This window comes from Liolophura sinensis, chromosome 6 (assembly GCF_032854445.1).
Source record: "Liolophura sinensis isolate JHLJ2023 chromosome 6, CUHK_Ljap_v2, whole genome shotgun sequence".
NCBI lineage: Eukaryota > Metazoa > Mollusca > Polyplacophora > Chitonida > Chitonidae > Liolophura > Liolophura sinensis.
Window position 1 is genome coordinate 81253248 of NC_088300.1, and position 14335 is coordinate 81267582.

The following is a 14335-nucleotide window of genomic DNA, read 5'->3' on the forward strand; positions in this document are numbered from 1 at the left end:
CTTTTGGGGCAAAGAGAGATATGCAACAGATACAACGTTTGGGGCTAAGAGAGATATCCAACAGCTTGAACTTCTTGGGCTGACAGGCATGTCCAACAGGTAGGACATTTAGGGCTGACAGGCATGTCCAACAGGTAGGAGATGGGCTGGAAGGTATCTCTAACAGGTAGGACATTTAGGGCTAGAAGGCATGTCCAACAGATAGGACATTTTTGGCTGACAGACATGTCTCATAGATAGAACATTTTGGGCTGACAGACATGTCCAACAGGTAGGACAGTTAGGGATGGAGGGCATGTCAAACAGGCAGAACAGTTACGGCTGACAGACGTGTCCAACAGGTAGGACAGTTAGGGCTAGACGGCATGTCAAACAGGTAGGAGATTATGGGCTGACAGATATGTCCAACAGGTAGGACAGTTAGGGCTGGTGGGCATGCCAAACAGGCAGGACATTTAGAATCCTGCTTGGGTCAATCCAGTTTGAGAGCGCTTGTGACACACAGGTACATCAATTACAACCTGTGTCACCTCTAAAGTTACCGGAGGAAGGGCCTGTCTGGCTGAGATGGTTACAGGTCTGGCTCCCTCCAGGCCCCAAGCACATAATCAATGAGGTTGTGTGTTCAAATCCAGCTCCTGCTGCTTTGACTATGGGTGTTTGTCTGGTAACTTGCATAGGTCAGTGTTTGTCTGGTACCTTGCAAAAGTTGGTGTTTGACTCCTTCACTTCAGTTTCCTGCTCCCAATTGGCAATCATATAAGTGAAAATCTCATGAGTTTGACCCTTAACACCAATCAAATAACAATAAATTAATCAGTCTGAGGTTAACAGCAACTGATAGCAGGCTGACTGCCAACAGGGTGGTCCAATCTGTAGGCGTGACGAGTACCATGTGTAGTAATAGCAAAATACCAATTTTTACATCGGGTCCGCCATTACACTGGTACACGTTCAGAACTTAAATTAGAGACAAAGTCATGATCAAATGTTCATATATAAATTTACTGTTCATGTTTTGTTTACAAACATTATGCATAGAAAACATTTTGTAAGGGTACTGTTAACAGTATCATAACACAATTCACTTACTGTAAATAATGGCCGTTTTACAAGTTTAACAATCAATTCTCTACTTGACCACAAGGTGGTTGGATCTGGAAATTGAAGTCAAATATTACATTTACACAGCATATTATGCTCTCATAATTAATTTTCATTCATTTTTTGTAAATATTGTTAACCCTACACTGTACATTTACCTGCAGCCCCAATCTGACAACTGTGGTCCACTGACTGGACCTAACCTCAGCTACTGTTTTCTCATCTTAAAATATCAGCAGTTGAACCCGTTATTACAAAGGTGGATGACTCTTTGGCTACTGGACTGGCATACAACCATATGTAATATACACCCCGATTCTTCTATAAATTTCTGGGACATATTTTAATAGTGCTGAAAGCTGAATATTACATTTCTTTCCCATCTTTTCAGAAAAGTAAAGATCTGAGTATGTTGTTCATTAGATGGTTTAACCATGTGAGGAAAAAATTAAATATTCCTGCCACAATTACATGTATACTGGCTACAAAGAGCAGACCAGATGTCCCAAAGATTAGAAGAAATGGACAGGTGAACCACAAGTGTACAACCTGGACAGGTGAATGTCAGGCATACAACCTGGACAGGTGAATGGCAGGCACATAACCTGAACAGGTGGATGACAGGCATACAACCTGGACAGGTGAATGACAGTCATATAACCTGAACAGGTGAATGACAGGTGTACAACCTGGACAGGTGAATGACACGCATACAACCTGGATAGGTGAATGACGGGTGTACAACCTGAACAGGTGAATGACAGGAGTGCAACCTGGACAGGTGAATGACAGGCATACAACTTGGCCAGGTGAATGTCAGGCATACAGCCTGGACAGGTGAATGACAGGCATACAACCTGGACAGGTGAATGACGGGTGTACAACCCGGACAGGTGAATGACAGGCGTACAACCTGGACAGGTGAATGACAGGTGTTCAACCAGTACAGGCTGGACACATCAAAGGTTAGGGGTTTAGAGTTTACTTCTTTCCTTGTGAAATAAGAGGTAGCTTCTTTTGTACACACTCTGCCACATTGGAGAACAATAAATCTTAGGATGCAACTTGAAAGCTTTGGTCCACAAGACATTTGTTTCCAAAGTGGTTTTCCTGTTGCTGTAAACTGCTTCAGAAGAACATGTAGGCATGAGTACATGTAACTGTGGAGAGTTCAGATAATCTCTGCAACACAGCAGTCACAGAAGATATCCTTGTAGTCACACTGATATCTTTGCACATGCAGTAACAATGATGTCTGTACCGGCACACATACAAGTACTTATCCTGCATCAGACAAAACACTCCGCTTTTCATTGGACAACAACGGTCATGTGAGGTAAAGACATATTCTCGAATCCCGTAGACATCAAATATGTCTGCTGAGTAGGTTATCTTTGTTGGGTTGTGAATACAATGGTCACATTGCTGAAGTGATTCACCTATACATCGGTCTTCTGCACTGAATTGATGAGAATTTGCCAGATAAATCCGTCACATGGTGACTCGATGATAGGATACGCAAATATATGGAGTCAATAATCCTCGCATTGGTCTTGGCGTCAATATGAGGATTACTGACACCATATATTTGTGTCACCATGTAACTGATAACGTATTACCTTTACGAAATTTCATTGTCCAGGATCAAAGTTGTGGCCTTACAACCCTTACACATACCCCACATCAATCCTACGGATTCTACCTTGAGAAACACTCATTGACAGTTTAACACACTAGTCAAATGGATGGAAATACATGTATACGGTACACTTGTAATAAGATGCACCGCTTAAGATATAAACCATTTCATAAATGATACAAATAAATATCTGTTCTGCTCCAAAGAGCTCCATGTGAAGGATGCACATGTACATATAAAACACACTACACTCCCGTGGTTCCTGGCCACAATGACAAACACATGCTCACAAATACCTGAACATTCAGGGGTAGATTTTGCATGATAATAAAAATTCATGCTCATTAAAATACAGGTAGTGTCAAACATAATTTTACATAATCTTACATCATTTTGTAGTAGTATATGGGCTAAAAGCTTTAAAAGAAGGCCCTAACTAGATGACATATCTATTACTTTGTCAGAAGTTAGTAGTCAAAAACCAACTACTTGCACAAGTAAATATAAATTGACAAATTACAAGTATTCTATAAAATTTGCAGTGAATATAGCTTAAGCCAGTTGTAAGCTGAAATGGTTTAATTATCATTCTTAACAAATGATTTTGAACTGTTGGCCCCAAAAGTGGTAGACTCTGAAAATGAGAATGTCAACCCTTAACTTGTAAAAACCATAGAAGTGGTGGACTCCAATAATGAGAATGTTAACCTTTAACCTGTAAAAACCATGAAAACAACATCCTCTTTCTAGGTACCTATTATAATACAGTAAACGCTGTTTACAAACATCAGAGATAATATCATGAGAATATTTACACAAGTGTATCATAATGAAGGAAAAAGTTCTCCAGTCAAACTTTGAAATCAGACCACAAAAATATAAAAGTACCTGTAAGATTGCATGTAGCTGAGACAGACCATGCAGCAGGTAAAATCTGGAACAAAAGTCATCCATACTCTATAAAACTGTCACTCAAATATCCCACACAATGATTGTGTGACCTTCTAGTCTTCAACATGCAACGTGAGAACGTTTGAAGTCAAAGGAATAAATTGTGTACTTGTAATTTGTGGGACATTGTTTAAGATAATGCTGAAAATAAAAACAACTTATTTAAAGAAGACAAAAGCAAAACTTTTCATAAACAACTTAACAACCCATAAGATGTACAAGTAGCATGACTAGATCGGGTGTGTTGTACAAGTAAGATATTGTGTGAAGAATTGTGTACTTCCCGTAACACACTTACTCTACACCCGTTGCCTAGATGGCTGCAATTGTTACTACCACTGGTCATCATGTCAGCACTGTACCTGACCAAACTGACATCTCAGGCTAGTTAAGATTAGAGAAGCCACTCTGTAAGTATAATACACGTCTGGGGACAATTCCAGAAGGCAATTTTAGCTCCTAGGGTCCAGAAATAAGCATTAAAATCAGACTACAGGTTGTGACAGTTGAAATGAGTCTTTCTCATTTTCTTTTCTCTGTGCTAGAAAATACTTTGGTGGTTGAAACAAAAAGAAATGAAACTTCTGTATTACATGTAGCTCAAACTCAACTCAAATCTTCCAAAAAAAAAAATTGTATGTATGTAACGAGAGACTGTATGCAGAGTATAGCACTTTGAAAATAACACGAGAGATGGTTTGTGTATTAAACCTAAAGCTACATGTACATAATAATATGTAAGAAAATTATTCCATAATATCTACACTAGGAGCAACAACAAACAACACACCATAAACAAGCAGCTGTAAGTAAGTCAAAAAAATAGGACAACAACAGTGTCAACAAAGAACCATACACTAATACTGAATGTAATACTCGGCAGGAATGACAATAAACCCTAATGCCAATGGAAAATTGAAAATGGAGCTGAGAGCTAGAATTTTCATATTCCCAACTACATGTAGTTCAAATCTTGACAATAATGGCACAATTTTTCTTTTCCTTTACATCCATTTTAAATGTTTAAAAAAGTCTACCATTCACAATTTACTTTCAAAGAGTCATTAGCAGGGTTACAGGCAATGAAAACAAAGAGCAATATAAATATCTAAATGCATATCCTTATAAATATATACACATTAAAATGAATGAACTATGCTACATATGAAGTGACACTGTAAATATAAATAGACTGATGAGATACGGTGGTATATATATGTGACATATTGCACAAAGATAAAATTGGGAAGGAAACCTGATGATAAAAATTGAAAAAATACATATCCATGTACAATACTTTGAGACTATGCAAATCTTTACTAGGATGTGTTCTGTATAAATGGCTTCGTGTCTGTTGCAGAATCAACAAAGGCAGCCAGAGCTTCAGCATATTTTGAGTTACCATATTCCTAAAACAGAAAAAGCAAAGGTGTAAAAAATAGTTGCTGAAAACAACTGGAAACAAGCATTTGTTTGGCATAGAGAGAACCATAATATAGTACTCAACTTATTCCAGAGCTGTTAGATGTTTCATTTAGGACACACTTTTCATAGAATTATAAACCAAACCAAACCAAAGGAGCCTCAGATCTACACGTCACTGTGACCAGGACAACACAGTTAAGTTCACTAGGCATGTTTGTCAACGGCTTACCTCGTCATAGTCCTCTGCCTCCTTCTTGATGAACGTTGAGAAGAAACGCCCTCCCTCCCCGCGAACTCGCTTCATCGCATGATTGTGACGAGATTCATGTAGGTATTTCTGAAACAAGAAATCATGACTCTGTGATGATGCACAAAATTACAATGATGACACAATGTTATTTCACATGTGCTCGTCTTTTCACCTTCTATCTACTGTGCATCTGTAATATAACAATCAGTGATCAATGTATGGGGGCAACACAGGAGATGACAGAGGACCACAGAGCTAATGCCGAGGCGTGACCACGACGTTAGTGATTTCCAACTTCACCACTTGCTGCAACAAGTTAACAAGCTAGCCATTTGCATCTGTGTAGGAATATTCAAACCTGATTTCCTCACCAACTTCTGCAGTTCTTACACTAGTGCATAATCACAAATTTTACATTCCTTGGATTGTCAAGGAAAAGAGCCTTTTCTATCAAAATCACCTCCCTCCTTCCCTTCTCACACCAGTGTATAATCACTAACTTTACACTCCTTGAAGAGGCAGCGAAAAGAGCCTTTTTATCAAGTCCCCTCCTCCCCACTTCCCTTCTCAGACCAGTCTATAATCACTAACTTTACATTCCTTGGATAGGCAGCGAATAGAGCCTTTCTACCAAAATGCCCTACCCCTTTCCATTCTCACGCCAGTGTATAATCACTAACTTTGCATTCCTTGGATAGGCAGCGAATAGAGCCTTTCTACCAAAATGCCCTACCCCTTTCCATTCTCACGCCAGTGTATAATCACTAACTTTGCATTCCTTGGATAGGCAGGGAAAAGAATCTTTCTATCAAAATCCCCTCCCCACTTCCGTTCTCACAACAGTGTGTAATCACTAAATTTACATTCCTTAGATATTTTCAGATGCTGCACTACAGCTCTTAAGCCAGTTTATATTATCTCACTCACTTTTCGTTCCTTGGATATTTTGCCGCGGGCCTCAAGCTTGGCTCTTGCCTGCCGTCGTTTCAGTATCCTATGATATTGTTTGGCGTTGACATATAGAGGCTCCTCCTCCAGGACTTCTGCCCCAGGGATGGTCAAGGTGGGGGTGGGGTCAGAGGCCGCACCCCCACTTCCAGAGCTGCCCTCATTGGTCGAGCCTGTGGCACCTGGTGTGGACGGAGGGACAACCTGCAGGTACAAACAAAACATATCGCATGACCAATTGATGATTACCAATGCAGAATTCCACTCTTTTCTTGTTGACTTCCAGTTTCACAGAATACCTGGACTTTGTTCAAAATTAAGACGAACTCCTCTCCTCAAAGGCTTCTTGTCACCATGTACAATAATTCTACGCTTACAAAAGCATACATGAATAACCCTGAGCTGAGAAGTCTATCTAATAACCTGGAAACCTCTCTCTTAAAGCCTTGTGTAACCCTACATGAATTTCATGCCATCTGTGGCCAATCATGACATCCAATTTCCTTATTTATAGATACTGAACAGACCTACTGTAATTCTTCCACATCTTCGCATGATTGCATGGTGTTTTTAGTTAGTTTTTATGAAAACCAGAAACACTGTTTTATCTCCAAAATCAAATTAAAAATGAGCTTAACTTGCACTGAAAGTTGCCCTTCATATGCAAAAAGGTTGAAATATTAGGGTACTCTAAAGGCCAACTGTCTTAACAGATGTGTTAAATGATAAGGATCAAGATAGTCTGAATTGCTTTCCAAGTTACAAAAAAAATTCAACATAATAAAACTGCTATTGTATTTGGGAGATAATATGAAAACAGAAGTTCTCTGTCATTTCCACTTTTGCCCGGGATGATGTCACACAACACAGGGCATCACCAACTGGTGAGGAACAGTAACAAATGACCCCAAACATTTGAATGCTCTTCATGTCATTCCAGTATAATTGTCTGAGCCAACATCGTATTTGCCAGATTCAACGTCATAGAAGGGATATCATTATGTCAAATCAAGCAAATTTTACAGAAACTAGTGAAGGTTTTGCTTTGAGGAGACTTAATCTTTAGGGATTAAACAATGTTTTTCACAGTGAAATTTCTGGTTTCTTTCATGTGGAAAGTACATCTGTAACAAGCAGAAATAGCTATAAATGTCTACTCTGACTGACCATGAACATGCCTGGTACATTGCCACTAGGTGGGCTTGTGCTCGTAGCTTGCTGGTTCGTTGACACAGTGGCCGTGGCAGTATCTGTTGTTGACACTGTCGTGGCTTGAGAAGCTTGAGGGTTTGATCCATTCCCATTTACCGTGCTACTGAGCGGCAACTGTACAAAGTCTGTCAACATAAAAATACTGTACAGTGACCAAGTATCTCAATAGCAACACCACCACCTCTCTTGGTAAGGTATTTCTGTACAAGTTATCTCTTGGTATCACACATACTACACAACACACTACTGTATAGTGATCTCTTGGTATCATAAGCACAACACACTGCTGTACAGTGATCTCTAGATATCATATACACAACACACTACTGTACAGTGATCTATTGGTATCACATACACAACAAACTACTATACAGTGATCTCTTGGTATCATATGTACAACACACCACTGTACAGTGATCTCTTAGTATCATATGCACAACAGACTCTAGATATCATATACACAACACACTACTGTACAGTTATCTCTTGGTATCACACATACTACACAACACACTACTGTATAGTGGTCTTTTGGTATCATAAACACAACACACTACTGTACAGTGATCTCTTGATATCATATACACAACACACTACTGTACAGTGATCTTTTGGTATCATATACACAACACACAAATGTACAGTGATCTCTTGGTATCACATACACAACAAACTACTATACAGTGATCTCTTGGTATCATATGTACAACACACCACTGTACAGTGATCTCTTGGTATCATATGCACAACAGACAACTGTACAGTGACCTCTTGGTATCATCTACACAACACACTACTGTACAGTGATCTATTGGTATCATACATACAACACATAACTGTACAGTGATCTCTTAGTAACACATACACAACACACTACTGTACAGTGATGTTTTACACTGGAATCCCTCCAAAACTTACTGGGGGTCTGAAGGTTGGGGATTTGTAGCTGGTTGCCATCTGCTAGTATTGGTTGATAGATTAATGTCTGCCCGTCTTGAGTCTGTACCACCGGACTGAACAGCTGATTTGTGTTGATTACATGTCCCAGTTGACCGGCAGGGGTCAGGTACTGACTTTGCCCAATCAACTGACCAGCAGTTTGTGGCTGTTGAATGATAAACTGAACAAGAAAGCGTAGAAAAATATATGCAATTATACAGTCCAACTACAACTACCTGCAGTTTCAAAGCTTCCACATAATCATCACGAATGGTATTCAGCTTCTGCTTCAGTACAGAGCAGTTTGCTACATGACAATGTTTGTAACAAGTGATCAGCAACACAGCAATGCTGGTATGTTAAGGTGCTGGTATGTTAAGGCGCTGGTAGGTTAAGGCAATGGTGGGTTAAGGCGATGGTAGGCTAAGGTGCTGGTAGGTTAAGATGCTGGTATGTTAAGGTGCTGGTATGTTAAGATGCTGGTATGTTAAGGTGCTGGTATGTTAAGATGCTGGTGGGTTAAGGTGCTGGTAAGTTAAGATGCTGGTAGGTTAAGGTACTGGTATGTTAAGGTGCTGGTAGGTTGAGGCGCTGGCATGTTAAGATGCTGGTATGTTAAGGTGCTGGTATGTTAAGATGCTGGTGGGTTAAGATGCTGGTAAGTTAAGGTGCTGGTATGTTTAGGTGCTGGTATGTTAAGATGCTGGTGGGTTAAGGTGCTGGTATGTTAAGATGCTGGTATGTTCAGGCGCTGGTATGTTAAGGTGCTGGTATGTTAAGATGCTGGTATGTTAAGGTGCTGGTAGGTTAAGGTGCTGGTAAGTTAAGATGCTGGTAGGTTAAGATGCTGGTATGTTCAGGCGCTGGTATGTTAAGATGCTGGTATGTTAAGGAGGCGCTGGTAGGTTAAGATGCTGGTAGATTAAGACACTGGTATGTTCAGGCGCTGGTATGTTAAGATGCTGGTATGTTAAGATGCTGGTATGTTGAGGAGGCGCTGGTAGGTTAAGATGCTGGTAGGTTAAGATGCTGGTATGTTAAGGAAGTGCTGGTAGGTTAAGATGCTGGTAGGTTAAGGCGCTGGTATGTTAAGATGCTGGTATGTTAAGGTGCTGGTATGTTAAGATGCTGGTGGATTAAGGTGCTGGTATGTTAAGATGCTGATATGTTCAGGCGCTGGTATGTTAAGATGCTGGTGGGTTAAGGTGCTGGTAAGTTAAGATGCTGGTAGGTTAAGATACACAGCCTGTTTTGGGTCATCATGGATAGTTAACTAAGAAGCATATAATTGCATAGCTACCCTCTAAGTGTAGGTTAAGTGAATGGCTTAACTTTCTATTCCTGAAATAGGGTGAGTGACTGAGTGAGTGCTTGGGGTTTAACGTCGTAGTCAACAATTTTTCAGTCATATGATGACGAAGGAATCTTTAGGGTGCATGTACGTGTAATGTGCCTCCTTGTAGCAGGATGGATTTCCACCGCTCTTTTATCTAGTGCTGCTTCACTGTGACGACTTACCGAAGGCAAGTAAGCCACCCCGCCCGAGCCATTATACTGATACGGGTCAACCAGTCGTTGCACTATCCCCTTCATGCTGAACGCCAAGCGAGGAAGTTACAACTTCCTCTTTTAAAATCTTAGGTGTGACTCGATCAAGGATTGATCCTGGATCTACCGGTCCCGAAGCGGACGCTCTACCAACTGTGCTATCCGGGCCGGTGCGAAATAGGGTGAGAACGCTTGTAGTGAGAACACTATTTATGGTAGCTAAAAATGGTTCAATTTTGAAAAGAGCATATCATGAAAAGAGCAAATTATAACTTTCTAGCTTGCATACTTATTCGATTTACAAGCCATTCAAATTACGTAACGTCAAACCCTAAAATGAGTTTTTTGACTATATCCCTAAAAGTTAAAGACATGGACAAAAAGAAAAAAATGCAGATATGGAATCTCCAGTCCAAAATACAATGGAATACACCAAACTTATGTCAATATTGAAAAAAATACATGTATATCAAATATACATATACATAGTAAGGTGAAAATCAAGCATGTTTTCAATGAAATTAGAGGTCACATAGTACAAAAGCACTGAAGATTTTCTTCGCTCATTACTCAGGTCTCAGTTTTAAAATGGACAAAAACTTACTTGAGCTTGAGGCTGTGTCACCGGCTGGACTTGTTGTCCAGCAGTATTAAGAACTTGGAACTACAGGAAAACAAAAAATATCTCAGTATAAGTCTTACACAAATGTAAACAAACTTCTTACTTAATCAGAAAACAAATTTTCAAAATTAAACATTCTGTTTTCTGTAATACGGCACCTGAGCCCTTTGACAGTTGTCCCTTCATGGAAGCAATGAAGTACTGTGATTTGGAAAATACAAAATATATAGTGGTAAAAAATATGTAATTTCAGCCAAAAATTACACTTGACACACTCACCGATTAATCATGAAACAATAAAAAAGTATTTAATCTTGGTTCTAATAAGCATAAATGTTCCATGTTGAGAGTGCAAGTTGTCTAGATGACAAACCTGAGGTATTTGTTGAGCTGTTTGTGGCTGAAGCTGGATTGTCTGCCCTTGGGGGAGACCCTGCAACATGATTGGCTGACCAGTGATCAACTGACCAGACTGTCCCAACTGCATCATGGGAGACTGGAAAACCTGAGACAAACAGAGAAATAGAGTGTCTGTGTGTAATTCATTACAGCTTTATTACCAGTACCTCTGTCATAAAACCATTCTGTCTTAATGAAGCACAGGTCATGTTAATGATCTCTGAGTCAGGTTTCTACTGACAGCTTACAATAATAGAAAGAATTTCTGAAACAATGACCTTTAACTGTTACAATACGTCCTGGGTTAGACTGATATTAGAAATGTGTAAAGAAAGGGAAGTGCTTGTTTATAACTTCTGCTATCATCATTTTTTTTTTTTTTTTGAGAGACAGGAAAAATACTCCTCTACCAGGTTCTGTTATTTGATGAACAGTTTTATAGTGAAGCTGTGTAAGAGATAAAGTTCATAGATGATTACACCTGTATCACAATATTGCATGTTAAGTAGGTCAAGCCACTCATCCTCATCTTCACAGTCAAGTCATTCACGGACAATGGATACTGACATGCATTCATGACAAGTCTTAGAAAACTGTTACAAAAACACAGATACTCATTTTATCTCACAAAATACCAAAAGTCAATAATGGAATGATAAAAGCTTATGTTAAGATGTTGAGTTAGTACCTAAACATACTTACTCCCTCTTATATACATGTAACTGTTTATAAAGAGGGTATAACCCTACAAACTATGTATTTTTACAGATACCTAGTTGGCTGATCATAATATAAATCATCACAATATCAGAAATATGCACTGACACAGTCGCAGCAACAGTGTGTAACCATGAACCTATCAGGCCTTGCAGGTAAAGTAAATGGACTGGCATAAGATGATTCAGTTTTCATTAGACTCGATACTGTATTACAACATGAGGACAATACCTGGTGCTGGGCTTGGCCTTGTGTCTGTTGTAGCGGCAGTGTGGTTGTCCCTGGATACTGTGACACAGAGACTCCGCCCACTTGAAGACCACCAGGAAGAGCCTGCATTACAGTGAACTGCTGCTGAGACTGGGAGTGCAGAGCTTGAGTTATGTCCCCTGCACTGATTGTCTGCAGTTGCTCCATTCTGATGTGTTGCCTGGCACCAGTGATGGGAATCCCTCAAGTAGCTAAACCCAACGATAAGAGTATGCTTAAGATGTTGCTGTTGACAACCAATGTTAGAAATTTTATACGTTTTTCATTTGGTGTTAACAATTTACTCTAAATAAAATAGAATTCATGTGCGAGTGAGTGCTTGGGGTTTAACGTCGTACTCAACAATTTTTCAGTCATATGACGATGATAGAATTCATGTCCAAACCACTTAGTATAGGGATATGTGTAAGATATCTACACATGGATAGAGTAAGAAAGAAAAGCGCAGAGTGTGTTTGTTCTCTTTTTCTTAATGTTTCTTTCTTCTGTAGACATTTATGAGTGCATGGTGTAAACAGAATATAAAGTGTCCAGAGTCTAAATAAAGTGTCCATAGTCAACATAAAGATAATTTGTCAATTTTTCAAACAGGGCTTAACCTACTTTCTCCACAGACAGTTTTGAAATAAGGTGACAAAAGCCAAGCATTGTGAATCATGCACCATTAAATTTAATAACTTTAGTGCCAACAGCATTATTCAAATTATTAGTCACTTTCACTGGTAGTTTTTACATATGCCTGGCAGCAGGGCCTTGGTGTCATTTTATTGACGTCAAATGTTCTTTTCCCAGCTCATCATCATGATGTCACATTCCAGCTCATCATCATGATGTCACATTCCAGCTCATCATCATGATGTTACAGGATTAAAAAATACTCCACTTCCTAATTGTTCAATATGGCATTAAAAAGGCCTCAATTTAATATACAAATAAAAAAAGTTTTACCATCAATGCTGAACAGATCAAGCTGGATGACTTTGCTGCACTCATACTATAAAGCCAATTCCAACCAGTCCCTTGTTAAAGACTGGGAATGTTAGAACAAAGACTGTGAGCTGTTCTGTTTACCTCTCACTGGAAATATTTGGTTTGTACCATAATAATGTACAATATATTTGAAACTTGAATGGAATTGAAGGTGTATTAAATACAGGGTAACTTAACATGCGCAAGAGGATAAGTTTTTCATGATTTTCTTTAGCTGACAACCTGTAGAAGAGAATTAGAATTTTCAACCATGCCTTGGCCAAGTTTACAGTGATACTGGCATTACTATTAGAGAAGAAAAATATCTCAGAAATTTATAATTTCATCATAAGCTGGGTGAGCTTGCTATTCTCATCCTGTTAACTGTAAGTCTCTAGTGTTAGCACATTGTACATAGTGTACTAATGCCTGGTGGTCAGTACATTCGTGAGCTATCCGAGCCTGGGCACCACCGATGCTGAAAGTAAACAGTACACACACACACGAGCAGTGGAAACTATTCTATTAGCCTGCTTGAGCACGGTATTTTAAATACAGCGCTGATCTGTGATTTGCAAGTTTGTATATTCCTACAAGTTTACTCTAATCAGAGATAGAAAAGTAGGCCATGTGTTCGAGCCGCATTTCCACGCCCACTTTCGCCAAAGCAGCCAACCGAAGGACTGCACACTGTTTTTAATGAGGATAAATTATCTCTGGCTATTTTCTGTGTTCTTTTCGCACACAAACTCAACAAAATCACAAACATGACATAATCATAACGACTAACTGTGTTTACCCCAGAACCCACTATAAACTTGAAGCATATTCTAATGAATCTATTACCCCGCGGTGGCACTATCAAAGCAGTTTTTGCGTGAACAATGAGGCTTAGGGAGGCAGACAAGACAGCCAAGCCGACAGACAACAGGAACATGGCGTACATCCGAGCAGAGAACTCGGACGGCATAACTCGAGCATAAGTCGTCCATGAAAATCCAAACTACAATCAGATTTGACAACAGAACACCTATAGGAAACTCCAGTGAATAAGAAGATAATTTCACCACTTACATTGGGCCGAGCGACGGAGTTGTTTAGAGGTGATTGGCTATGGAAATCAACAGCGGCCGGACAGCGAATCATGAGCTGTTACGGTAGTCTGGCTTCCACTCTATTGGCGCTAGCCCTGGAAAGCCGGCCCCTGTGTGATAGCCGACACACTTATTCATAGAATTGCTACCTTCCCTCATCAGTTCTTATCAATGATAGGTTGAACATGCTTAGAAATGTTTTTAGGACTCTGAACAACTTAGCAGCCGGAGATTAGCAATGTAGAATC

General features: G+C 39.6%; 1 protein-coding gene across 2 annotated transcripts; it reads right to left on the minus strand.

The window, feature by feature from the left end:
- Positions 1 to 987: 987 nt before the first annotated feature.
- Positions 988 to 14143, minus strand: LOC135468147 (nuclear transcription factor Y subunit alpha-like). Of its 2 annotated transcripts, XM_064746232.1 has the most exons (9): positions 14068 to 14143; positions 11986 to 12215; positions 11012 to 11143; positions 10621 to 10680; positions 8448 to 8649; positions 7485 to 7654; positions 6297 to 6521; positions 5349 to 5456; positions 988 to 5103 (listed from the first exon to the last, which is right to left on the minus strand). In XM_064746232.1, exons 2-9 carry the CDS (start codon positions 12169 to 12171, stop codon positions 5014 to 5016), a joined length of 1173 nt encoding a protein of 390 aa, XP_064602302.1. In that variant the 5' UTR covers positions 12172 to 12215; positions 14068 to 14143; the 3' UTR covers positions 988 to 5013. The 2 variants fall into 2 exon arrangements, with proteins under 2 accessions (XP_064602302.1, XP_064602303.1); XM_064746233.1 differs by lacking the exon at positions 14068 to 14143 and having other exon boundaries at positions 11986 to 12538.
- Between the last annotated feature and the right edge of the window lie 192 nt (positions 14144 to 14335).